General features: G+C 41.7%; 2 protein-coding genes across 2 annotated transcripts in view; one reads left to right on the top strand and one right to left on the bottom strand.

Annotated features, from left to right (window-relative positions):
- The first annotated feature begins 461 nt into the window (after positions 1 to 461).
- Positions 462 to 1,941, top strand: LOC147423639 (uncharacterized). Its single transcript, XM_086501945.1, has one exon. The coding sequence runs from the start codon at positions 719 to 721 to the stop codon at positions 1,475 to 1,477; it is 759 nt and encodes a 252-aa protein (XP_086358071.1). The 5' UTR covers positions 462 to 718; the 3' UTR covers positions 1,478 to 1,941.
- An 11,748-nt stretch (positions 1,942 to 13,689) lies between these two features.
- Positions 13,690 to 26,252, bottom strand: part of LOC147423640 (putative histidine kinase 4) — a 96,658-nt gene continuing 84,095 nt past the window's right edge. Inside the window, exons 5-10 of the mRNA XM_086500966.1 lie at positions 15,940 to 16,165; positions 15,697 to 15,805; positions 15,542 to 15,628; positions 15,023 to 15,371; positions 14,422 to 14,956; positions 13,690 to 14,105 (exon numbers count right to left, since the gene is read on the bottom strand). Coding sequence (XP_086357092.1) covers positions 13,893 to 14,105; positions 14,422 to 14,956; positions 15,023 to 15,371; positions 15,542 to 15,628; positions 15,697 to 15,805; positions 15,940 to 16,165 — 1,519 coding nt within the window. The 3' untranslated portion in view covers positions 13,690 to 13,892. The remainder of the gene's footprint in view (positions 14,106 to 14,421; positions 14,957 to 15,022; positions 15,372 to 15,541; positions 15,629 to 15,696; positions 15,806 to 15,939; positions 16,166 to 26,252) is intronic.

The following is a 26,252-nucleotide window of genomic DNA, read 5'->3' on the forward strand; positions in this document are numbered from 1 at the left end:
TGAGCTTTTATGGCAATAATGTAACAATTTTTTTTTTGTTTGAAACATGTCTCTTGCTTTTATGTAATCTCTCTCTTTCTCTCTCTGCAAAAGGGAGAAGGAGAAGAGAGAGATACAAAAAGGTTAAATGTAGAGGGAGTAGTCTAAAGGGGTCAAAGAGAGAGTGAGACAAAAACTTGCATTTGAACAATGGGTAAATAAATATACGTAGGTTATTGGTGATAGTGTCTATCGTGTGTGTGTCATGAAGAGATGTATAAAGATACACACACACACAAACACATACAGAGTGAGGTGATAAGAGCGAACGAGACCTACCGATAGGCGAGTGTCACGAGCTAGTGTTGTAAATTTGGAGCACTTTTGGTAACATGGGAGAAAAAATGTTAATTTGGGCATGCTTGAGATTTCAAGGCCCGGACGCCCATGATCCACGAACACCCTTCCCCCCTTGGAACATGCCTTGCCCCTTCAACTCGGCTTGGAGGACACGCCACGTGGACTTTTGAAAGGACCCACTCTAGTCTAGTGTTCATTCTGCAAGTCTTCTTGCCTACTTCTCCAAGCTAGGGTTTTGCAGAATCAGAGATATCGGGTTTGCTATATTCAAGCTTCAGCAGAGCAGGGATCCCGCCGTGTTGTAAGCTTTGGGCTTTGGATCTCTGTTCTTCTTCCAGATCTTCTCTGTTCTTCTTCCAGATCTACGTGCTGCGCAAGAATGAACGGTTACCGGGATACGCAGGGAGGATCGGATTCTCATGTTGGCATCAACTTCCCGCAGCAGAGAAAGCCAGCTTTTCAACCGATCCAACCACAAATGCGCCCTCCATCTATGGCAACTGGGGTGCCTGCGTCCTCAGGTATTCCTTTTCTTGCTTTTGATCTGAGCTCTGCGCATACTTCGGGCTATGGGCCTCCACCCACAGGTAGCGTCCTTCGCAGTAATGGGTTCTTTGAAGATGAGGCCCCTCTGCTTGAGGAACTTGGCATTAACACACATCAGATTATGCGCAAGACCCTTTCCATCTTGAACCCCATCCGGCTCAATGCAGATCTTCATGAAGATGCAGATCTCTCAGGTCCCTTTGTCTTCTTCATGCTGTTTGGTCTCTTCCAGCTTCTTGGTGGCAAGGTCCATTTTGGGGTTATTTTAGGCTGGCTTGCAGTCGCATCAGTCTTCCTCTACTTTGTGTTCAACATGTTGGCAGGACGAAATGGCAGTTTGGATCTTTACCGGTGTTTGAGCATTGTGGGCTATTGTCTCTTGCCTATGGTGATTTTTGCGGCCCTTTCGCTGTTTCTACCACGTGGTGGCCCAACAATTGTTGCAATTGCATGCATTGCCATTGTGTGGTGTACAAGGGCTTGTACGAGTTTGTTGGTTGTGGTCACACCACATGCAGAGGAGCATAGAAGTCTTGTTGCATACACTTGTGGGTTGCTATATACAGCGTTCTCTCTGTTGGTGCTATTTTAACACTGCAGGTATGTGGATGAAGGCGCCCCGCACGCCACATTTGTGCATGGAAGAATAGAGTTCATCCTGTGGACTTTTTTGTGTAATATTCTTCTCATGCTCGTAGTAACAGATATGTAGCGGATAACCAGGGTTTTCCAAGAGGTGAATTGCTCTATTTTTCAGAGAAATGGGCCTATTTGTCAGCAAAATGCGCCTACTGCTAAATGCTAGAAGTACAGGCTGGTTTCTCTTGAGCACGATCTGTTGCTCTATGTGCATCTTATTTATCCAAACTGGCTTCCACAGTGGTGTAAAATCTGTTCAAGGGAAGAGTTTTCTTGAAGATAATCAAAAGCTGGTAACAATCTGTGCAATTGTAAGTGTTCTCATCAGTTGCAGCTTTCAAAAGATAAGCAGAGCGCCTTCTGATGGTTTATGGATCAATATACAACTACACGAGTAAATTTTTTACATTCTTGGAACAGAGTGTTCTAGTTTTGTGGCTTTTTGATTGTTCAAGCTTTATTTACTACTCTCTACCATCGGTTTCCCTGTCCAATTGTCGGCCACTCGATGTTTGGTTGTTCTGGAGTGTGTGTGCAATTTATGAGCTTGCGTGTTGCCTCTCACTGTTGCATCCCTTGTCTCTTGCAAGCATGTGTGTTTTTTGTTCTCTGCTGTGTGATTTCCAGTTTTTGCTCGCGATTGCAAGGCAACTGGACTTGACTCGGCACCCGGATTTGGCCTAACACCCAGCCTTATCTACAAGCTGACCGAGAGTAGTCCTTATTGAAGAGTGTCAAAGGATGCACATTGGAGCCTGGTGGAAGGTCAGGTTGTGATGTAGACCTTGCGGCATCAGTGAGGACTTTGATGTTCTAAACAGTCTCAGCTATTCGTATGCAAAATGACCCATCAAAGTTAACTTGGAGAGTGGCATGGGGAAAACTAGCTCGAGTAGACAAGGAGTGGTGCTGTTATCTTAAGTCAGGGTGCTTGTTCGTCTTTCCTTGAGAAGGCATGCTGGAGGTAACTGGTCTATTCAACATTTAGAGAGAAAAGAGCCCCTAGGACCATGATAGCATTACCTTTTCACTATGTTAAGGTGATTCTTTCAGTGTGAACACGAAGATTTGTCTGTAAGAGGTCATTTAATCCAAAATGTGAGTGAATGTGAGCGACCGCATGAGCTTGATTGATGATATTTAATCTTTGTGGGACATAATTGGGCATGAAATAGCCTACCCAATGATTGCATTAATAGTATTGTGGGGCTAGCATCTAAACCTTGTGCATTGTTTGATGTATATCTGAAGTCGTATCAGGAGGCATTTCATGCTCACATGCAAAAATTGAGATTGCATTTTTTATGGTGTTCGGTCTCTCAAAATGTATATGCATACGGTATGCCGTGCATTGTTAATGGATGCATGTTGTAACCTTCAAACTTTGAGATTGCTTTTGTACCAGAGATTAGTTTTTAATCTTGGGTACTCGAGATTGCATTTTCCCAAGGTTAGTTTGCTTGAGAGCTACAATTTTCAATTATCCCATTGTCGATCCAATCCCCGATGTAGTTGGGGGTTTCAGAGCTTATGAATGATTAGAGTTCCCTAATTCTGTCAATCATTAAGTCAATTAGTTTACATTCTATTATAACCTTTGCTTCCATACATGTTCTTGGATTAGGTAAGGCCTACGCTATAAAGATATGTTTTATAGGCTTATGCATTGCTTCTTCCTAGCTATGGATAATTGTTGGAGCTTCCATTATGCATGTACGTATGTCCATTGTTTATAAGTCTTGTATGAATCTCTATAATTGTGAGTGTTCCCTACGTGAGCGTGATGCAGTTGTGATGACATCATAGAAAGAGTCTTATACTCCATCTCTATCCCATATAATTAATTTGAGGTAATGCATGGCTTCCTTAATAGAATGAATGGTACTGTGATGCTTTCCCAACTTCACAAATGGTTCTAAAGCTTGTCAAGGCCTGGTATCTCCTAAATCCATCAATTCAATCTCTAATCATCAGGTCAATTAACTTTCTGTAAGATCTAATGTAATCTATCTCATTAGCCAAGCATCCAGCATGTCCATGGAACCATTTATTTGAGCCATTATCCCTCTTACTCCAATTCATAACTCTTCCCATGGTGGGCGAAGCCTCATCTGCTCAGCTACTATGAGAGGTGGAACCATGAAAGGTCCCAAGTTCAATAGGCATGGTTGCCTTTTGGGGAGCTACATCCAACCAACTTGGATGGCGCCCATGCTTGGCACTTGACATTTTGTGGCTTAGTTATCATGATTCACGGTGATATAAGGAGCGACGGAAGTGAATGTTGAACTTTGCTCAAGATGAGTGCTCCAAACTGTGCTCAAGGTTCCTTTTACTTACGGAAGGGAGAGCTTTCCGTTCCTTTAGTGAGAGAGTGCAATGGACACAAACAAAGTGGTGAACATTGTGAATGAAGGTGTTGAGACTGAGAGATAGAGAGAGAAGAATACGACACTAGAATGTTGTCAAACCCTCCTCCAAAGCCCCACTCTCTATGGCGAGAGCCGTCTACTTATGATTGCAGACATCTCTACAACGCTTGGACTTGTCGACGATGAGGACGACGACGAGACCGATTGAAATCTGAAAATGCTAATGGTTGAAATTTGCAAATCTTGATCTGCTGAATTCTAACTCTATATCGGTGACGATGTGGATCGCCATGATGCGACGACGACGCGCTAAAAACGCAGATGTTGATATATATGTTTTCCAGGCAGAATCTGCAAACTCCGCGGGACCTAACCGTGCGGCGAGGATCTGCTGCGGGAAGGTGAGATTTGTGAGGTTTGGGGGTTCTACTGTGGACACTGACTGTTGAAAACTGAAAACAATAAGTCTAGGGTTGATTCCGTCGCGAAGATTTGCAAAAACATTGAGGTTGATCTGCAAACCAAAATCGCTAGGGCCGAATTTTGTGCTTCTGCAAAAACGCTAGGCTTTTGTTGTGTTTTGCTGTCGTCGGGTTGCTCTGCAATGCAAAAGGCTGGGATTGATCTGCAATGGAGAAAAACGCTGGCTGTCCTTGGCTGAAAACACTAAGTCTCCTGCCATCGGGGGGTCTTGCTGAGAAGGTGCACTGTTGGATGTCAGGTCTTTGTTGCCTCTTTTGCCAGAAAGTGCTAACGCTAGGTTTCTATATATATAAACTTAGCAAAATTGCCCTACCTACTTTCCAACAAAAGTCACTTAATAAATAAGTGAAAAATGTCAATGCACTAAAAAATTTCCCTGATGGATTCTGATGGGAATGCTAATGATCATGCTGTGTGCAACCAGAGGATATGCATCTAGATCAAGTGTCTGGATATGCACGGTCTGCAAACAGACTCACAAAAGTGCTAGATCATTTCCTATTCTAGACTAACTTGACTGAACTGAACCCTGGTCATGCTGTAATTTGTCCACGAACACATAAGGTTGGATGTGTCACATGACATCCCCTCCTTTTCAAAGTGAGGTATTGGTATCGAATTGTATGGCGTTGAGGGAGATCGCCTACAGCGTCTGGAATCTTGGAAAGGACTCTTCGCTGGCCCACTCTGATGTGTGGGTCATGCGATACTTGAACTTCATAAAGGTCTGCAACGCTTGCTTCTTTGGGCCGCGCCGAAAGCGACACAAAGTCTTCTGTGGCTCCTTCGATGCTTCATCTTTGTCCATAGTCATGCGTCTACCATCTTCAAGAATCTCCGAGGCTGAAAATTCCTGAAACCACTCCCAACACAAAAACATGAACATACCCATTCCATGTAAAGTGACTGGAAAAAATATTGTCTTCTCTAAAGACTGTGCATGCAATGTAAATGAACAGAGATACGGAGTGCTAAACCGTTTATCAAACACATGCAAACAATGAGATCGAATCTTTTCTTTCTGATCTAAATTAATCAACTGTGGCAAATCATAATGGAAATGCCGATGGTTGATACTCAATCCTTCTTGTGCTCTTTCTACGACTGTGTCGTGCCAAGGAAGAGACATGGAATGTGACTTCTTCGAAAGCATACTTTTCAGCTTTTCATGAGAAATCCGTATACATCCATGCGCAATTATGAGTGAATCATGCTCAACGTACAATATGTCATGCCTAGGAAAAGGGATCACATAAAGATGCTGACTAAAATGCAGGAAACGATCACGAATGAAACACTCGAACAATGCGTGTTGACTAATCATGCTAACACATAGAACTTCCTGTGGGAGCTCTTTGGACCTAGGCTCGAGAGCCAAGATCGGTTCTTCGTGTTTGATCGAATCTTCATGTGGGGGTTCTGTGGACCTCAACTCGAGAGCCAAGATTGGTTCTTCGTGATTGATTGAATCTGCAATGAGGTTAGCTTCACTAGAGAAAGTATCAACTAACACATCATCCTTGTGAACAATCACATCATCTTTATGCAAATCATCATGCTTGTGAGAAATCACATCTTGATCATCATGCAAATCATCATGCTTGTCACTATTATGCAATTCATCATGCTTGTCATTATCAACCAAATCATGTGTGTCGTGCTTTGGAGAAGAAGAGACTAAGAGAGTCTCCTTTTCATGATTCTGTGCAAACTGCGCCTGCACAATAGAAAAAAGTCGCAAGAACTCTTTCATGTGTTGGTCGCTCTTCTCTTTTCTTGCTTTGTTCTCGCGATCAAATTGTGCTTCTCTTCCTTTGTCTTCCAAGCGTGCTTGCTCGTACTTACGCTCGATGGCTGCCAATCTTTCTTTGCGTTCACGTGCTATGGCTGCCATTCGTTCTTCGTATGTACGTTCTATGGCCGCCATTACTGCGTCGCTTTCTAGCTTACTGTCCATCAGATTTTTGTCGAAAGCTGCCATAGGAGCTAATGCAATCTTTGGTGTAAATGGGGAAGGGTCGAAAAAACCTCATGGTGAGGAAAACTCTTCTTCGCCACTTTCATGCTCACCACCTCCAAGCGAAGTATCCATTCCGCTTCGAGTGATGATCATCCACTGAAGTCTTGGGTTCTTAAGTTCACGAGGAACTTGGGTTCTTGTGGGTCTTGGGTTCTTGGGTGTCTTGAGGTTCTTGGGGGTCTTGGGGTTCTTGAGGGTCTTGAGGTTCTTAAGTTCTTGCGGTTCTTGAGGTTCTTGCCTTCTTCTTTCGCTTGCAATCTGTGTTAGAGAAGGATCTTCTCTTCACCCGAGTTCTGCTCTTTTCCGCGGGCGCACCCATTGGCGGCCTTGCGCTCACACCAAGGTTGCTTTTTCCCACCTCACGTCGATTGGCCGGTCGCTAAGTGCACGGTCCGCTCTCAATGAGTGAAAAGAGGCACAAGGGGAGGCTGGACAAGCCCTTCTTTCTTGGTTTTTCTGTCACTCTTCAAAAACACGATTAGAAATCGACACACCTAAGAGGACTTGGGTTATGTGTGAACACAACAAGCAAGAAAAAATTCTTGTGATTCTTGTGGTTCTTTCCTTGAGTGATACAGAACACTGCCTAAGCTCTGATACCAATGTAAGGTGCAGCGGAAGTGAATGCTGAACTTTGCTCAAGATGAGTGCTCCGAACTGTGCTCAAGGTTTCTTTTACTTACGGAAGGGAGAGCCTCCCGTTCCTTTAGTGAGAGAGTGCAATGGACACAAACAAAGTGGTGAACACTGTGAATGAAGGTGCTGAGATAGAGATATAGAGAGAGAAGAATACGACACCAGAATGTTGTCAAACCCTCCTCCGAAGGCTCCACTCTCTATGGCGAGAGCCATCTACTTATGATTGCACAAATCTCTACAATGCTTGGACTTGCTGACAATGTCGACGACGATGAGGACGACGACGAGACGGGCTGAAATCTGAAAATGCTAATGGCTGAAACCTGCAAATCTTTATCTGCTGAATTCTAACTCTATGTTGGTGACGATGTCCATGGCGACGATGCGACGACGATGCGCTGAAAATGCAAATGCTACAATCTGTGTTTTTTAGGTAGAATCTGCAAACTCCGTAGGATCTGACCTTGCAGCGAGGATCTGCTGTGCGAAGGTGAGATCTGCGAGGTTTGGGGATTCTACTGCGGAAACTAACCGCTGAAAACTGAAAACGTCGAGTCTAGGGCTGATTTCGTCGCGAAGATTTGCAAAAACACCGAGGTTGATCTGCAACCCAAAAACGCTAGGGCTGAATTCTGTGCTTGTGCAAAAACGCTAGGCTTCTGCTGTGTCTTGCTGTCGCCGGGTTGGTCTGCAATGCAAAACTTTGGGGCTGATCTGCAATGGAGAAAAACGCTGGCTCTCCCTGGCTGAAAACTCTAAGTCTCCTGCCGGGGGGGGGGGTCTTGCTGAGAAGGTGCACTCTTGGATGTCAGGTCCCTGCTGCCTCTTCTGCTAGAAAGTGCTAGCGCTAGGTTTCTATATATATATACTTAGCAAAATTGCCCTACCTACTTTCCAACAAAAGTCACTTAATAAATAAGTGAAAAATGTCAAAAATAGGAAAAATAGGTTTAATGCACTGAAAAATTCCCCTGATGGATTCTAATGATCATGTTGTGTGCAACCAGAGGATATACATCTAATCTAAGTGTCTGGACATGCATGGTCTGCGAACAGACTCACAAAAGTGCCAGATCACTTCCTATTCTAGACCGACTTGACTGAACTGAACCCTGGTCATGCTGTAACTTGTCCACGGACACATAGGGTTGGATGTGTCACAAGATAGGTGATCCATGGTCTATTGTCGAGTGTTGGTGGCTCTAGATCCCGGTCTAATGGTGCTTAGGCTCATTGTTAACTAGTCTTTTTTGAAGGCAAAGGAAGCTCACATGTAGTGGTTGAGAGGCAACTCACGTTGAGGGAATGGTGCTATATCTTTACATTTTAGAGTAGTTTCTCAATGTCATCCTTACTTAGGTAGGACTCAACACTACAGAAGAATGTCAGCACTACTTTTGTAGACAAATGTCATTAACTACAAAGAAGCAAGATGTGCAATAGTAGTGAAGTACGCAGAGCTTAATTGGGTCCCTTGTGCCACCCATACCCTTGATTTTACCAGAGCCTTACCACTGCACGACCAGAGTTATCACTCTTAGATACAACCACATCACAGGCTTGTGCTACATGGTTTGCTGCGGCATTTCATATTCGTGCATTGCAACAAATGCAACCAGCCTTGGTAGAGCCTCCACACTATCTCGCACAGGCATGCTCAAACGGGATCGATGGCTAAGGTTCTCTGGGCCGTCGGATGTGCATTTGGTAAATTCGAGAAGAAAAGTAAATTCAGGCAGGCTTGTTAATTCGGGTCGATCCGCACCCCATGTCTCAAACCCGCGACCTCCCCACCACGAGCCACGTGCACTAACCACTACGCCCTCATGCGTACGCTGAAATATAGGCGATTTGAGTATGTCATATTGTAAATGTGGGCCGATTAGTAAATTCGGGGCAACTTTGTAAATTCGGGCAAATTGGTAAATTTGGGGCAACCTCAGATTTGACGGTCCATAATTGACACGCCTTGCCCTTTCCTCCTCCACCATTGATCCCATTTGACCACGCCCGTGTGATATAGTGATGAGGTTGGTAGAGGCATTGGTCAACACACATTGGGACATAAAGCTTGACAAATATCCAAGTCACAAAGTGGAAAATTGCCAACGATTGGACATTGGCTTGCCATATTTTTCTTACGATTTGCCATTTTACTTCCTTTATACTCGAGGAAAACATTGCAGTTTCTAGGGGTTTGGGGGGCATCTTCCCTTTGGGCTTGCACCTTCTATACAATTCTACCCTTACCAACACCTACATTGGTTTGCGGTAATCTGAATTGACATGTACATCAATGCTTGAAAGAAACCTAGGTTAGTGTAATCCCCTCCTACAAATTCTGAAGTATACCTCAATTTTGAGATTTGAAGGTGAGAAACGTTAAAAAAAATGTAGAGAAATATAGTGAATTAATCTCTAATATGCACGGCCCTTGGTGTTTGGCATGCAATGCTCGTACCTATATATTTCTACGATAAATTTGAGGAAAACCTATGTGCTACGGTTTTGAGGGGGACAATTTCTTTGGCCTAGCCACCGATTCAAAACAAAGTGTCCCTTATGAAGTGGTTGTGAAATTTTTATTTTTATTTTTTTGCAATATGATGCTTCACATCAGCTAGTTTTATGGGATTGCACCCACATATCCAAACTTGCATGTTGTAGGGGTTGAACCATAGTGGGCGTGCATAAAGCCCTGGTTATTGTTAGGGCAACTCCTTACACTCTTTGATGCTCTCTTTCTAATTGCATCACTTGTGCCATATGTGTGCTACCACACCCTAATCATCTATTTGTGCAAACGTCTTCTTCATAATTCAAAGCTTCATCCATATCTTGCATCCAAAAATGCACGAGAAGTAAGAAACCTAAGCAATGAGTCCAATATAGCAAGATAGAACATGAGATAAATAAGAGATTTCTTCAACAAATTAAAGTAGACAATGTAGATAGCACCATAAAGTAGATAGAACATAAGCTAGCATAGAGAAGAGATAGCACCAGTAAACTGATGTAAGCAAAAGAGAGCACAGGCACTAAACACATTTTGATGCCAAATTTTTGTGTGTTATACTCAAAGTTTATATGTTTACAAGGTGGCTACTCAATACACAAAATTTCAATTTTTTTTATTTTTTGGTGGGGGGTTGGGGGGGGCGGGGGATGTACACACGGGCCACCCATGGATAATTATCACTCACTTCTGCCTTGTTTAGATGGAGAGCATCGGTATGGCGGCGAAGTGCTTCTTAGTGAAAAAAGGTTTTTCTTGGCCCCAATCTATGATCGAAACATAGACTCCCTTCTCTTTAAAGGTGGAGCATGATTTTTGTGAGAGCAAAGATCATTCTGCAAAGCTATGGTGGTGTGTTCCAGTTTGTAGTAAACCATTGACAATGTGGAAGATATTGGCTCTATAGCGGTCCATATCCCCCAATTGTCTTTTTAAAATCTTTGCTTATGGGCATGTTTCCATCTAACTTGGCTACTCAAATCCACTTTTTCAAGTGACCACCATTGCAATATTTTTGAATAAGCATATGCTTCTCATAGTAGTGCAAAATTTCTAGGGGGAGAATCATGCCACAATGTTGAAGATAGGACGACAAAAGCCTACTCCAAACCATTTATATGTGGATATAAACTAATTAGAATCACCTTCATTCATATGTGGATATCAACTAATTAGAATTGCCTTCAATCCTTTTGTTGCATAGGTATTTTCCAGAAATGTGGGATAATTCGTGACATTGGCAAATTTTCCCTTTCGTAATGTAGCAACGTGAGTGAGTTGGAAATGAGTATGAGGAAAAATATGAACATTCGTGGGAGGTGGCTATGACAAGCATCAACAAAGGGGCCACATAAGGTGTCATCTATGCCCCACTTAGAATCTGTTACCTAGCAATTTGGGATGATTCAATTGTACGTGACACCTTGCCTAATGTTGCAGCATGAGTGGGGTGGATATGGGTGCGAGGTAAAAGATGGAACATTTGGTGGGAGGTGGTTGTGTTCAAACAAAGGGGACAAAGAGGGTGGTGCACTCATGGTTGGTGCACTTATGTCCATCTCTACTGCCACATTTTTGTAGGGCTTCTTTGAGTGTAGCTTCCAATGGTACCTCCTCAACACATGCTTGTTTTTGGGTGGATTGCTTGGTATAGCTTGTGCACAAGCTATACTCTTTGGGTGTGATTCGAAACAAGACTATAGCCATTGGATGTTAATGAATCATAGGCCATTGAGATTTTCACTTTTTGGCCATCATCTTCATGGCACCACTAGATAGGATGGAGAGGGAAAATACTCAGGGGCAAGATGTTGCTCCATCCTACTAAAGAAAAAATTGACCAATTCCATAACATGGTCATCTTAAGACTTTGGGGTGCTAGGGGAAAACTTATGGCGGAGATTGGACTCGACAAGCTTGGAGAGATGGTGGGCGATACTCTCAGCTATAACTTGCGAGACCAACTCTAGAGATTTTGGCCTTGAGCTCTACCATGGTCTCAACTTTACGATAACATAACTCATCACAATGCAATACTCACAATATTAAGGCATATCAAACAATCACACACATGGCTAGCACATTTCACTTTAAATAAAACATTTGAAGACACATTACACACCATTCAAAGTCCAATAACAAAAGCACAAATGAAATGTAGTCCAAGCACATGCATTCATAAAGGTTCTTGGAGTGTAAGAAGCAATCTTCCACATGTTTTATAATTATACATGGCAATGATGCGACTAGTGAAATTTAATGACTATAATAACACCTTTGAGGCTCGCTTATTGAAGAGGTAGTAGCTTTTTAGCAATGTAATGTTACTCTTGTTAGTTCAACCTTGCAGCATGAAGATTCCACTACCTACAAGGAGAGGTGTAGCACACAAGAGTGGAAGGAAGCTATGGACAAAGAGATTGATGCTGTCCACAAGAATGGCACTTGGGATTTATGTTTTTTGCCACCCAGAAAGAATACAATAGGTTGCAAATGGTTTTACAAACTCAAGTTCAGCAAGGGAAGATTGATAGATACAAAACCGTAAAGGAATTTCAATGCTACAGTTTTTGCTCAAGAATGTGGTCTTGATTATGATGGGACTTATGCTCCCATAGCAAAGATGAGTTCCATCCTATTAGTTCTCTCGTTAGCTTCCTTTCATAAGTGATAGCTTTGGCTTTGGCAAATGGATGTTAACCATGCCTTCCTCAATGCATAGTTTGAGAATAAAGTTTACATGAAGCAATTTAAGCATTATGATGTTGCAGTAAAGAGCACAAGGTAAGCAACTTGAACAAGAGCTTGTATGACTTAAGCAAACCCCAAGAGTGGTATGAGAGGATTCATTGAGCACCTTGGAGCTATATCAACTATTCTTGAACCAATGATTCTAGAGAGGTACTCATCTTTTGCGGGCACATGGCGACAATATGTTGCTAGTCTATATAATATGCCAACTTAAACTCCCCTATCGCGGCCACTAGGGTCTTGACCTCAATTCCACTTTCTCTACTAGTGATACATGATACCATTGTTAGACTACAAATATGTTGATCACATGACCACGATGTTCTAGCAGCCTGTAATACATTGGAACCTTCGTTGGCACACATGTTTAATAGATCTATATGTGAAGGCTTTCTTGAGAGTTGAAGCAATAAAACTATTGTGCCAACATTGAAAGTAGGGGATCCACCCTAGCAACTATCATACCATCATGACAAGTTATACATTGGCCAATTGGCCAAGCTTTATTCTTCAGTGCTTGAGCATGATCTTAACTTTTGGGCAAAGAGAGTGTGTTAAGGGCATGAAAATAGGCTAAATTTGAAGAGGGGTGACACATTGATAGGTAAGCAAAGCTTAACCAAGAACTTTACTATTTGATCTTTGAGCCTTTAAAATTTATCTGCTTTTCAGAAATGCATTCCTTACTTGTTGCACTCACCCAAGCATTCTAGGAGAAGTATCAATGATGCCATCATTTAGCCTCTTTTCTAAGCCTATTCTAAAGGCTCAGATTTTGTACTCATCATTCAAGTGTTCTAGTAGAGCTTCTTTGCGGGTATATCCTTGTCTCTCCTACATTGTGTACATTTGCGCCATGGAAAGAAAATTCATTAGTTCCTCAATAGCAACTTTTGGGATGTCAATCTACCATTGCTTTGTAGATTTTTGCAAAGCTTTTGAAAGAAAACCTAAAGCAAGATCGGCTGGTTTGGTGCTTTAGGAGATTACATGGGGTATCTTTGCATTTTGATAAGATTGACACAAGTAGAAGAAGATAGCTCACTCCACTGTTGGAGTGATGCATGGATGCCTGCTTTCTCCTACTCTTATCAACAATATGTATATTGATGAGGTACCACTCTTCCATTCTTTTCCTACTCCATCTCCTCCACATGAGAACACCCTCTTAAACTCCGATCACCGCCATAGTCCATGCAGTAGACTATAATTATTTGAAATGATAGCAAGACATTTTTAAAGGGTCTCTCTCAAGGTGAGAAAATAAAGACGACGACAAGAGAGTGGGAAGAGTAAGGAGTTTCTTTTGAACCAACACATGAGCTTTCTTATTATTTCCAACTAGTTTCCCCATAACTGAGTAGGACATGGACATTCTTTAGAGATACTTGAAACTTGGAAAATACCTTAAAAACCTTTCTTTCCATCAATATTAGCAATTTTTTTTAACAAGGATGCAAGCAGCAACATGGCCATCTTGTGCACTCACTTATTCTCTTGATTTCCTTTTTGCTAACTAAGCTATCCATGTGTTGTGTATGTGTATATCTTTGGTAATCCTTTGTTCCTAAAGCTTGAAGTCCTCTTTTTAAGCTTGTAAGACTGTTCTTAAAACTTCAAATAGCTGCTTTGCTTCAAAAGGCTTGCATGCATATGCATCCATCCCAGCTTCCAAGCACTTGTCTTTGTAGCCTTGTATGGCATGAGCTGTTAGTCCTATGATTGGCTTACGTGGCATCCCAAACTCTACTTCACCTTGTCGGATTAGCCTTGTTGCATGAAGTCCGTCCAAAATAGGCATCTGTACAAATTTTGAAACCAAAGCTGTATGAGAATAGCCATCTAGTGGTGGTTTTTGGTCATGTGAAGACATTTGTGTAGCTTAGAGCCAGCACCAAAGCATTCGGATGAACGATTATATGCATTAACTAGCATTTTGGAGATGCTAATCACATCATAAGTGATTGGGGTTTCCTAGCGCATAGCATAATCCCTTACATAATGTTGCGTGTTCTCCATCTAAGTTGTTTTCCTTCCAAAAAGATAAGAATGCTCAGACTTTCTTAGAAGGCACACAAACCATAACTAGGAGTCGTCGTCATGAGTAAGAAACTTGCCTGTACATCCATCAAAACAAGATCATAATTATCCCACCCCTGTCGAAGCGCATCCAAGCACTGTTGTCCATCGCTGACAACGTCCACCTCAATCCCAAACTTCTTGAGTTGCTGGCGGGCTACCTTTTGATTGACCAGATTATCTTCTGCCAGAAGAACCTTCTTGCCATTGAGAGGATTAGTGGACTTTTGCCCTTCCAATGACACCCAACTGCTCTCCTTTTCCAAGTTGCTTGAAATCAAGTCCTTTGATTGGAGGCTACCATTTCTGCTAATTGACCTTCCAAATGTGTCAGGTGCAGCATTGTTTTCACAAGTTCGCCAGCCATTCAAGGACGGAATGGAGGAATGATTACAAGAAACCTCCCTGCACTTTTTGTACTCCAAATTTTTATGGTGTGATTCTTGCATTCCTTCTGAATCCCACACGGCCTTACCTACACACCGAGTCTCATAGCAAGCCAGAAAATAGAATGTGCTTCCTTTTCCAAGCTCACTCTCGAGCCAAATGCGGCCACCCATCATTCCTACTAACCTAACACCAAAAAGAGATAAGTAGAAAGAAAATGCTCACATTTGCTCAGATCGAGTGTTAAGTTACCTCTCCACAATACTAAGCCCCAATCCAGTCCCTCCATAGAGCCTTGTTGTAGAGCTGTCTGCTTGTGAAAAAGCCTTAAAGATTTCCCTCTGGTTGTCCTTGCTTATGCCTATTCCCGTATCGGAGACAGAAAAAAGTATGGGCACTTTGTTGGCTGCCTCTGAACCACAGTCGCAGCCAAGGATGGTTTCCTTGCCATCAAAAGCGTTAGCTGCCTTTAAATCACAGTCGCAACCAAGGATAACTTCCTTGCTATCAAAAGCTGTCAATGCAGGACAAGCTAAAGAATCCATCACCACATTCCCAAGTTCCTCGCTACTTAGGCTGCCAGACACCTCCTTGACCTTGCCTGAAATCCAATTTTTCAGAATCAACGAGCTGAATTTGCAAGCCTAGCCTCCATTGAAACCTAGTTTTTTTTTTTCTGACCGACAGCACCTGACCTCACCATTCAAGGTTAATGTCTTGATGACTCAACCATCCTTACAAAAGCGAGTTAAGCTCATATTCGCACCTTACCTGAGTCTTCGGTAGTAGCACCTTCAGAATATAGTCTTGCTGAAAGAGAGACAGAGCCTTTGTGGGTGAATTTGATTGCATTCCCGACTGCAAGGAAAACAAAATTAGCGAGACAAAATGTACAGAGACATGAATGTGCTTGTTGGCATTCTTACCTAGGTTGAGAATGCACTGCTGCAGCCGTCCCGCATCCCCAATAAAATATGCTGGTAAGTCTGAAGCTACATCCCAAGAGAAGTCTAATTTTTTTTGTGTTGCTCGTACCTGCCATAAAAGCTTTTCTTTTACCAACCGTTTGTCAAAGGATTGTAACCTTAATAGATGCACTTTAGCATGTTGTAGCTTTGTTCCACAGATATTTATGCTTTAGATCAGTCATAAAGGTAAAGAAGACATACCTGAAGCATCTTCATGGTTGACTCTATGGTGCCAGAAAGACAGAATGGCACATGCTCCAATTCCAAGCGACCTGCCTCTATTTTTGCTAAATCAAGTAATGCATTCACGATATGAAGCAGACAATTTGCTGATTGAGAGACGGTTTCTAGGTGTTCCCTCTGCTCATTTGTGAGATCTGTATCGAGTGCCAAAGATACCATCCCAATAATACCATGAATGGGGGTTCTGTTAGCAAAAGGCCACCAGGAAATAAATTCTAGAATGCTTGCTCTCTCTCTCTCTCTCTCTCTCTCTCTCTCTCTCTCTATCTATATATATGTATATGTATATGTATATGTATATCTATATATATATATATATATATATATATATATATATATATATATATATATATATATATATATATATATATATATATATATATATATATATATATATATATGTATGTATGTATGTATGTATACATATAGACAGATATAGATATATGTAGAGAGACAGATATATATATATATGTGTGTGTGTGTGTATATATATATGTGTGTGGGTGTGTGTGTGTAGATAGATAGATATATAAAGTTTCTTAAGTACCTGGTACTGCAAAACAGGAAGCTCCTTCAGAGCATTAGTGTGCCAATTCGCAGAAGACTCCAAGGGTTGTAACCGTGTATTTGGAGAAGGCACATACATGGCATACAATGAGACAAATCTTTATCATTGATATCCTTATGATTCAAGACCTCAATTCCATTGGCAACATATATATATATGTAGATAGATAGATATATACAGTTTGTTAAGTACCTGGTACTGCAAAGTAGCAAGCTCCTTCAGAGCATTAGTGTGCCAATTCGCAGAAGACTCCAAGGGTTGTAACCGTGTATTTGGAGAAGGCACAATATATGGCATACAATGAGACAAATCTTTATCATTGATATCCTTATGATTCAAGACCTTAATTCCATTGGCAACATAAGCAGAAGCCGTGATGCAGTTGCATAATTTACATCGAAATAATCCGTTTGAATCCTTGTAACTTTCTGGATGAAGGCAGGCCAGAGATGGATGTGATCTAGCAGATGAAGTAGACTCAGCAGAGCTCGATGTACAGGCATAGTACTGAGGTTTAGCCAGTACAGATTCCAGATTCCAACTGCTTTTTAGACTTCGATCGACCAAGTATCTTATACTAGCCTGTAGAGCCTAGTCTTTGCACTTGCAAAGGAATTGGTGCAGTCACTTCATTTAGAAGGGTCTTAGAAATATTCAATTGCCATTCATGAGGGAATTGGACTTCTTGCCAAGTAACCATTTCAGGTAAGGTATCCTGAGTGGTCTCGTCAACCTTTATGACAATATTTTGTCCCTTAACTAAAGAAGCATCCTCTTTTAAGTACACAGAATTGTACACCGAAGGTAAACAGGTGTTCACAGTTCTAATGATCATGCGATAAGCGATTTGCAAGTGATCAGAACTATGTTTGAGATCTAAACCATGGGTTTTGATTAACAAAGAGACAATCTCATTGAAGTATTTGTCAGTGAGACTACAAGAGAAGTTAGGAAAACACTCTATATAGGTCCTTTTGAAAGGCTTCCTTGCAAGACACTAATAGTTTGGTCTGCCAAATTTTTATGCCTAATGTCGAGTAATGCTCCAATGCATGAGACGTTCAAGCCTTTGGGAAACAAGGGGATTATGCCTATGGCTATATATCCTATATGCATAAACTGATGACCTTTCTTCAAAGCTTTTTGCCTAAAGTCAAAAAGCTCTTCAAAGAGATGGATAATATGATTATCCGTCTCACTGTCTCTGACAGTAAGTTTTCCATGTGTTTCATGATACAGGGTGTTGGCTGAAATGGCAAAAACCTTGTGATGTTTATAGATTTGAGCAAAAGATACCTTTCGGAGGCTCCTTTTTCCAGAGGGATTAGCTTCGTCGAATTCGATATGATCAGAAAGTAACTTCTTAAAAGAAGAGATGATCATAGCCATAATGATAGAGGTTAAGGCTTCACACAGTTAGGAAATGTTGAGCGCGATTAGAGTACTAGGGTGCTAAGCACTTGATAGTGAACTTGATTGGAAGATATAAAGAGCTGACAGTGTCTGTGTCTGAGCGGCACCAAGCCTAGCGACTGTGACTTAAACAACTAAGTGCTTCCAATTTCACTATATGAAGGTACTCATTAATCAGCTTTCACTCAACAATTACCACTTGCTACAATAAAGCAATTAAACCAACTAACACAAGGCTCTGATACCAATTCAAGTAGGATCTAGACATACAAATAATAATTGAGAGGATACTAATAGAATTGGGAGATGCGGAAACGAGTTAAATAACACAGACAAGGTGGAACAAAATAAGGTACTTGATTTATCATAGAGGATTACAAGCTTCACAAAAATAAACTGCCACGGTTAGGCTTGACTAGTAAGTGCTCTATAGGTAAGAAGCTATTCGCTCGGGAGTGGTAATTCAGGTGCCCCCCTTTGCCTTCGAAACCTCCTTTCTTTATAGTGGAGGAGCCAGGATAGCTTCAAGCATACGCGAGTGCAGGTTGCTTTAGAATGTGGGTATCTTTACAGGTGTCACCTAGAAGGCTTTCAGCATACATGAGTGCAGGTAGCTTTAGGGCGAATATCTTTACAGGCGTCAAGTAGAAGACTTTAGTGCAGATATTTTACAAAAGTAAAACATATCTTACGTCACTGCTGAGATCTTATTCTTTTCTAGAAGTGCTGTATAACATCCTTGCTTAGGTTGCCTTGGCGCGGGATAGTAAATCAGCAATGTTAGTTTTACAACCAGGCACATATTCATAAGTCACATCAAAATGACTCAGCTTGTAGGCCTATCTGTATATGCGAGCATTTCCTACTTTTCTTGCATTCTTTTCTTGGAGGAACTTATCAAAATGCTTCGAGTCACTCTTTAGTGTGAATGGGATCCCCAATAGAAATAATCGGAATGATAACACAACATTCACACCAACTAGGAGTTCTCTTTGAATTGAATGATACCGCTACTCAGCATCTTTGAACCTTTCGGAAGCCCATCTACAAACGATAGGGGTATCATTTACTTGTTCACACAATATATCTCCCCATGCTTCTTCGGATGCATCTGAATATACAATTAAAGAATTATTAGTAGGAATTTGTAACAGAGGTAATTTCTGGCAGATCTCCTTTATCTTATGCACAATAACAGACAAATTCCCAAACCAAAAGGAGTCTTTGCTTCTTTCCAACTGCTTGAATGACAGTAAATCCTTTGCAAGATGAGGGTATTGTGGCGCTATTCATTGTAGACAGCCGACAAAGGATTGGACCTGTTTGAGATCTTACGGCTGATATGAAAAAACCAATAATTCTTCAAAACATGGTCTTGCATTTGTATACATCTAGAGGAGATTTCCACCTCTAAAAAAGTAGTGTGTGGTTGACAAAGCTCCATTTTCTTGAGACTAAGCACTAATCCAGTGGTTGAAGCTTTTGCAAAAACCTCTTAAGATGCTTGATATGGCTGTCAATGTCCTTAGAGTAGACAAGAATATCATCAATATACAGCAGTAAGAATTCCCTACAATCTGAAAATAAAACCTCAATGCGTTCTTGACAGAGTGATGTGGCTGGCTTTAGTCCCATGGGCAACACTGCCCATTCAAACATTCCTTGCGGGACTACAAAACTGGTTTTATAGCGATCAGCAGGTTGTATTTTAAATTGCCAGACCCGCTCTTTAAATCAAACTTTGAGAATACCTTAGTGTCCTTGATTTTGCGAAGTAGATCATCCTTCAAAGGTAAAAGAAATCGCCTTACTTCCAGCCAATCATTAATTGGTTTATAATTAATAACTAGCCGCTTCTTCCCTCTTTTCTTTTCTGCATGATTATTCACATAGAAAGCCTGACATTCAAAAGCATTGTTAGAGGGAACTATTAAACCATTTTCAAGCAGCTAATCAATTTCTTCGTTGCATAGCTTCGAGTCTTCCAAAGACATTCCAGGATGAGTAGATTTCAATCCTGCTGGCTGTGGGTTGCTAGGGAGTGAGACCCAATATTCTTCTTTCTTTCAGAAAGCTAAAGGATTTTCACTAGTTTGTTTAGCTAGCTGATTGGCAATTGATGGTAGCTCATTGTGGTGCTTCAACTTTTCTGCCTCAAACCATGCTAAAAAACGCTCATTCTTTTGTGGATTAGGGAGTGTGGAAATTACCCCCCGAAGCAAAAGAGCTCCACGAGCTTTAGTAAGCACTGTGTAGTACCGGTCATCTAACCGAAATCGGATAGATAGATCAGGGTTCACTATGTAGGGTGTGATTTGAGATATAATATCAACTCCGATTGTAAGATCAGTACTGGGATTGGGATGAAGATAAAGAGTGACCTGTAACTTAGCATATCCCTAAGCCATTTTGCATATTACAATCTTAGAAATTCGGCCACGAGTATTATTGGCATAAGAAACAATGACACCGTAAGGAAGATTTGACCAAACGTTGAGGAACTAGAGCTTGGTTGATGTATGAAACAATAGACCCTGAATCCCATAATGCATCAAGCCGAAAAGACTGCTTAGATGGAAATTTGATCCAAGTTTCAGAATAGAAAGCACGATTATACTTGGGATCAAAGTCGATGATACTGCAATTATTTATAGGCCGAGTAGGGACCCAATTGGTGGGAGCTTCATTAGCAATTTCTGTCATAGCAATTACATCAGACAGATGATTAGCAATCCCATGAACATGATCAATCTTGGTTTCAAGAGTAGCTAACTGATTTTCAATAGAACGAATCTGTTGCTGCAATTGATCACACTTGATATGTATCTCCAGTATAGCCTTTAGAATGGCCTAATCATTTTTACTACAAATTTGAATATACTCACAAGCTTCGTTTAGAGGATGATCTCGAGAAGTAGAAGCTTCAGATACGTCTTCGTCTAGTTGTACTGATGATGGATTCTTTTGATGTCTTTCCTAATGTCTACTTGTTTCTTTGTTGACAAAGAAATGGGTAGAATCAAGTTCTCTTTTCTGGTTCTGTCATAATAATCAATATCTAATTCTCCTAAATGATTTTCTCATATTAAACTGATCATTTAATGTGGGGAGGTACCAGGGGAGAAAAAGCTAGAATATTGGTTAAGCTAGCAGACCGGCCACAGTAGGGATCCAAAGGAGGGAAAATAGGGATCAAAAGGGGGGGCCATCTGCAAAAGAACCATGTGCAACAATGGGCTAAAAAGACCCTAAGGTTCAGCCCATTAAGACTTCCAAAATGCTAAGGTTCCAAAATTCAAAGGTTGTGTCCAAAGGTCAACCCTAGGGAAAATTGGATGCTTAGTGTGTGTACAAAAGTCTTCTTCAAAGCCTACAAAGGAGGGGGCGAGCCCATTTAGTAGGGGATGAGAGAGAAAGCCACACACACACACACAGGCTCCCTTTACACAAAGGGAATTAGGGACACATGTCAGCTCCCTAGGCCAGATGCCCACAAGGTGTGCCCAATTCCTATTGGAAGACCCTTGAAGTGGACCAATGAGAATTAAGCTAGAGTAAATCTAGTTTAATTAATTTAAAAACATTTAATAAAAGAAACCAATGAGAATTAAGTCTCCTAGAAGACTATTGGGCAGTCTCCCAAGGGGTCCAATGAGCATTTAGGAGCCCAATGGCTTGCCTGATTCCTATTGGCCAGGAGGCAAAGGGGTCCAATGAGAGTTTAGTTTAATTATTTAATTACCTAAAGCTCTCACAAAAGGGGAAAGGGGGACACATGTCAGAAGGCTATCACTTATGCTGCTTAACACCCATTGGCTTGACTTGGGGAGGTCCAATGAGGCAAAAGCCAGACCAATTTAGCAGGAAGGACTCGCCCAGGAGAGAGAGGGGGCTGATTTTTGCAAGGCATTATCACACACACACTCACACAAGCTCATGTGTGAAGAAAGAATACTCTATTTCCTCCCAAGCTTTAATGGAGAGCTCATCACCTACTCCAAGCTTGTGAGATAGAAGCCTACATCAACACTCTCTTGGCATGTGGATGCAAATCCAACCAAGAGCCAAGCTTCAATGCATGCTCATCTTCTCTACCAAGCTAATTACTAAGCTAAGCTATGCTAATATGAGTGATTATGTGAGGAGATGTACATCTTTCTCGTAAGATACTCCTTCCTCTCAATCTACTCTCATACCCTGCTAGCTCTCACCATCTTCGAAGGTGTGTGAGGTCTTGGGTCTGAGAACGGGGATAATTCAAGTTGTGTTTGTTAAGTGTTTTGCTTAGTGCATGAAGTTTCCATCTTCATTGCACTAGTTAGTCTTGAAGGAACACAAAGAATTGTATTGTACAATGTCTCTCTTGATGGGAGAAACCATAATACAAAGCCTTTTGGAGGGGGGACCGGCTCCATGAAAATCCGGTCCTCAACTGTTGTCAATAGATTAATTTCTCTCTCTTTTGAAAGTATTGTTGATGCTATCTAACTAGGTGTTATGCTTTTTGTTGCTCTCTCCACCCAAGCACTCTTGTAATTCTCATTAGGAATCTATTCTAATGAAATGCCCACTATGTTCATGCTAATTTCCGCTACACATAAGTTATTAGGCCATTAAATGTTACATTGGTATCAGAGCTCATGGTTTCTCTTTTCTTGCTCAAGAAGGGAGGTCCTCAAGCTAGCTATAAATGGTTGGTATTATTAATTGCCTGTGAGTAAGTAGAATAGGGATTTTTCAGCCTTGCAGTGCGCCTGCCTTCGTGCAGTTAACGGGGCATCACCGTCGAGAGCTATGGTCTTAATAGTGGAGTCCTACGGGGCTTGCCTACGGCTTAACCACTATTGAGCTATTAGAAGCTTGACAGGAGCCGGTGCTGTTTTGGTGTCGAAAGACCCTCTCTTCTATTCCTTGCAATTAATGGTATTCGAGCCGCGGGTACAGTAGCTTGAGTGCTTTTTCTAAAGGGGTAAAGAGGAGTAGCAACTAGGGCTTGAAGTGCCAAAGTACACCTAAAAGTTGTTAGAATGGCTGACAATAGTAAAGAGAGTGAAATTAATGTTGATAACTTTGATTTTGCTCATGAGCAAGCTACTAATGATGCTTTAATGCTTGTTAACTATCTTGTTTCTAGGCTTCAACAAGCCATGGGCAATCCATCTCTCCAAAGTGAAGTGCAACGGCAGCTCCGTGCCCACGGGATTCTCCAAGCTCATCACTATGACGAGAGAACACCTAGGAAGCCTCCTTGTGAGACTACCAAAAGAGGTCTCTCTCCGATTCGGGAAGAAGAAGAGAATCCATATGAAGGGCTCAAAAATTTACTTCTTGATGATGCATCTCCTTCCCAAAGGAGAACTCAAGAGCCTCCACCGAAGGAACGAGAAAGAAGCGAGTCTCCCGCCACCTCGGCGGAGATGGCTCCACGAAGACGGCGGGCTAAACGCTCTCCATCACCACCAAAGAGGAGAAGACCATCATATTCTTCTCCCCACCACAATTCAAAGAGGAATGATAAAAAGCAAGAGAAGAAAAAGGCGAGAAAGAGAACACCCTCTTCTCCATCTTCTTCATCCTCTTCCTCTTATGAAAGCTATGGTGAAGACGACAAAGATCAAGACAAGAAAAAGGCGAGAAAGAGGTCACCCTCTTCTCCATCTTCTTCAAATTCTTCATCTTTTGAAGAAAGTGATGGTGCAACCTTTGAACCATCAAAAAGAAGAGGCCATAGGAAATCCTATGCCGCATGGAAGAGGTCGTCCAAGTTGAAGAAATTCAAAGAGGGAGGGAAGAGCATCTCTTTCCTTACCTATGATGGTACCTTTGGTGCTACGGACAAAGTCTTGGCCTTTATCCAACAATTCGATGCGGCGTTTGGAGATGAGGGCTTCACGGAGTCCTCTAAGCTACGCCATGTAGCTATGCACTTTCAAAAGTCCGCCAGACAATGGTGGTCTAGCCTACGAGCCAACGGTGAAGCTCCATGAACATGGAAAGCTTTAAGAGCTTCCATTATGAAGCAGTTTTTGGCCACTGATGCCAAAGACAAAGTACTCACCGAATGGCGAAGCTTAAAGCTCTCTCCCAATGAATCTATCCACAAATATGTTGACAAGTTTTGGGACCTACAACTCAAAGCCACTGTCTTCAAAAAGTTGGATTTTGGAGAGAAAAAGCAACAATTTTGTGCGCGCTTAACCGAAGAAATGGCGGAGTATGTCAACTCCCAAAGACCACGTACCATATCGGCGGTAATACACCACACTATGGTCGCCTCTCGAATCAATTTCCAAACGGGGGCAAAAAGAAATAATAAGCCCCCGGAAAACAAGGGTTCCAATGAGCCTAAGGGGAAGGACAATGTCCAAAAGTCTCCTAAAGGAAACGCCAACAAAGCTAAAGAGAAGGGAGTTTACAAAGGTAAGAATAAACTCTCTCCTGAAGAGCTTGAGCGTTATCGTAAGGATAACCGGTGTTTCAAGTGCGGCGAACAAGGGCACGCGTACCGCGCTTGTCCCCAAAAGAACAACCGCCAAGATCCTCCTAGAGCTTCCTTGGTTGAAATCCAAGAGGAGGAGACTCACCAAACTCACCACAAAGGATCTCCTCTATGCCATGCTTGGGGAAAGGTAAGAGAACATGATGCTTTTATTCTCTTTGACCTTGGTTCTACTCACAATTTTATATCTATGGAGTTAGCCACCAAGCTAGGCATACAATCCTACGAGATGGGAGATGTCCTACCCGCAGACAGTGCCTTCAAGGGGCAAGAAGCTTCAATCACTCCCTTAATTGGGAAATTGAGGCTTCATGTCCAAGGCTATGTGGACAAAGAGGACTTCTTTATCTCTCCTCTCAAGCATGAGGATGTAATCCTAGGGGCACCATGGTTTGACCGCCTGGCTGCCGATGTTAAATTTCCTGAAAGGAGAATCTCCTTTAAGTTCAGGGAAAAAGACATGTATATAGATGCTAAGGAAATGGGTAACACCATCCCCATTGTACATACACCAGCTTTCAACAAGTCAATAAAGAGCTCTATTTCCGTGTACATGATTTTTGTTAAAGACTCTCAAAATGAACCTAATGCTTTAGCAAAAGAAAATAAAAGCAACCAAAAGGAATTAGAGTTATCTAATTTTCTCAAGGGGTTTCAAGATGTTTTTATTGACGACATCCCTTGTGAGCTACCTCCTAAACGAGGTAATGATGACCATGCAATTGAACTTCTTCCAGGAAGTTCACCGCCTAATAAACCTCCTTATAGAGTTTCTCAAGCTCAACAAGAGGAGATTATGCGGCAAGTGCATGAGTTAGTTGAGAAGGGTATGGTTAGGCCAAGCTCATCTCCATTTTGCTCACCTGTGCTATTAGTGCAAAAGAAAGACGGCACATATCGTATGTGTGTCGACTATAGAGCACTAAATAGGATCACTATCAAGAATAGGTTTCCCGTTCCACGGGTAGAAGACCTATTTGATAAGCTACAAGGATCGACCTACTTCAATAGGGTTGATCTAAAAAGTGGCTATCATCAAATAAGGATAGTTGATCAAGACATTGTAAAGACCGCATTTCGTACTACATTTGGTCTTTACGAATACATTGTCATGCCTTTTGGCTTGACAAATGCACCAGCCACATTCAACCGCTTGATGGAGAAGCTGTTCAGGCCTCATCGAACCTTCACTGGAGTGTTCTTTGATGATATTATCATCTACTCTAATTCATTGGAGGAACACAAGCAACACCTCCAGATAATATTTCAAGTTTTAAGAGAGAATAAACTTTATGTTAATCGAAAGAAAAGTGAATTTTTCTTGCAAGAGATTCAGTATTTAGGTCACATTATCTCTCAAGATGGCATCCAAATGGATCCATCCAAGTTAGAGGTAATAAAAGGATGGCCTAAACCAAGGAATCTTCATGAACTAAGAAGCTTCATAGGTATGTGTGCATACTATAGACGCTTCATAGAAAAGTTCTCACAAATTGCGGGGCCATTACATGACCTAACAAAAAAAAGCGTTAGGTATACATGGTCTGCTAAGGAGAACAATGCTTTCGAAAATCTTATCTCTCAACCTGTGCTTACACTACCGGATCTCACAAAACCATTTGAGGTCCAATGTGATGCTTGTGGTGATTGCCTTGGAGCTGTTTTGCTCCAAGAAGGGCACGCCATAGGCTATGAGAGTCGAAGGCTCGACCCTATTGAGCAAGCTCTAGGCATATATGAAAAAGAACTCCTTGCAGTTCTACATGCCTTAGACTCATGGAAGCACTATTT

This window comes from Adiantum capillus-veneris, chromosome 26 (assembly GCF_014529385.1).
Source record: "Adiantum capillus-veneris isolate H3 chromosome 26, ASM1452938v2, whole genome shotgun sequence".
NCBI classification, from domain to species: Eukaryota; Viridiplantae; Streptophyta; class Polypodiopsida; order Polypodiales; family Pteridaceae; genus Adiantum; species Adiantum capillus-veneris.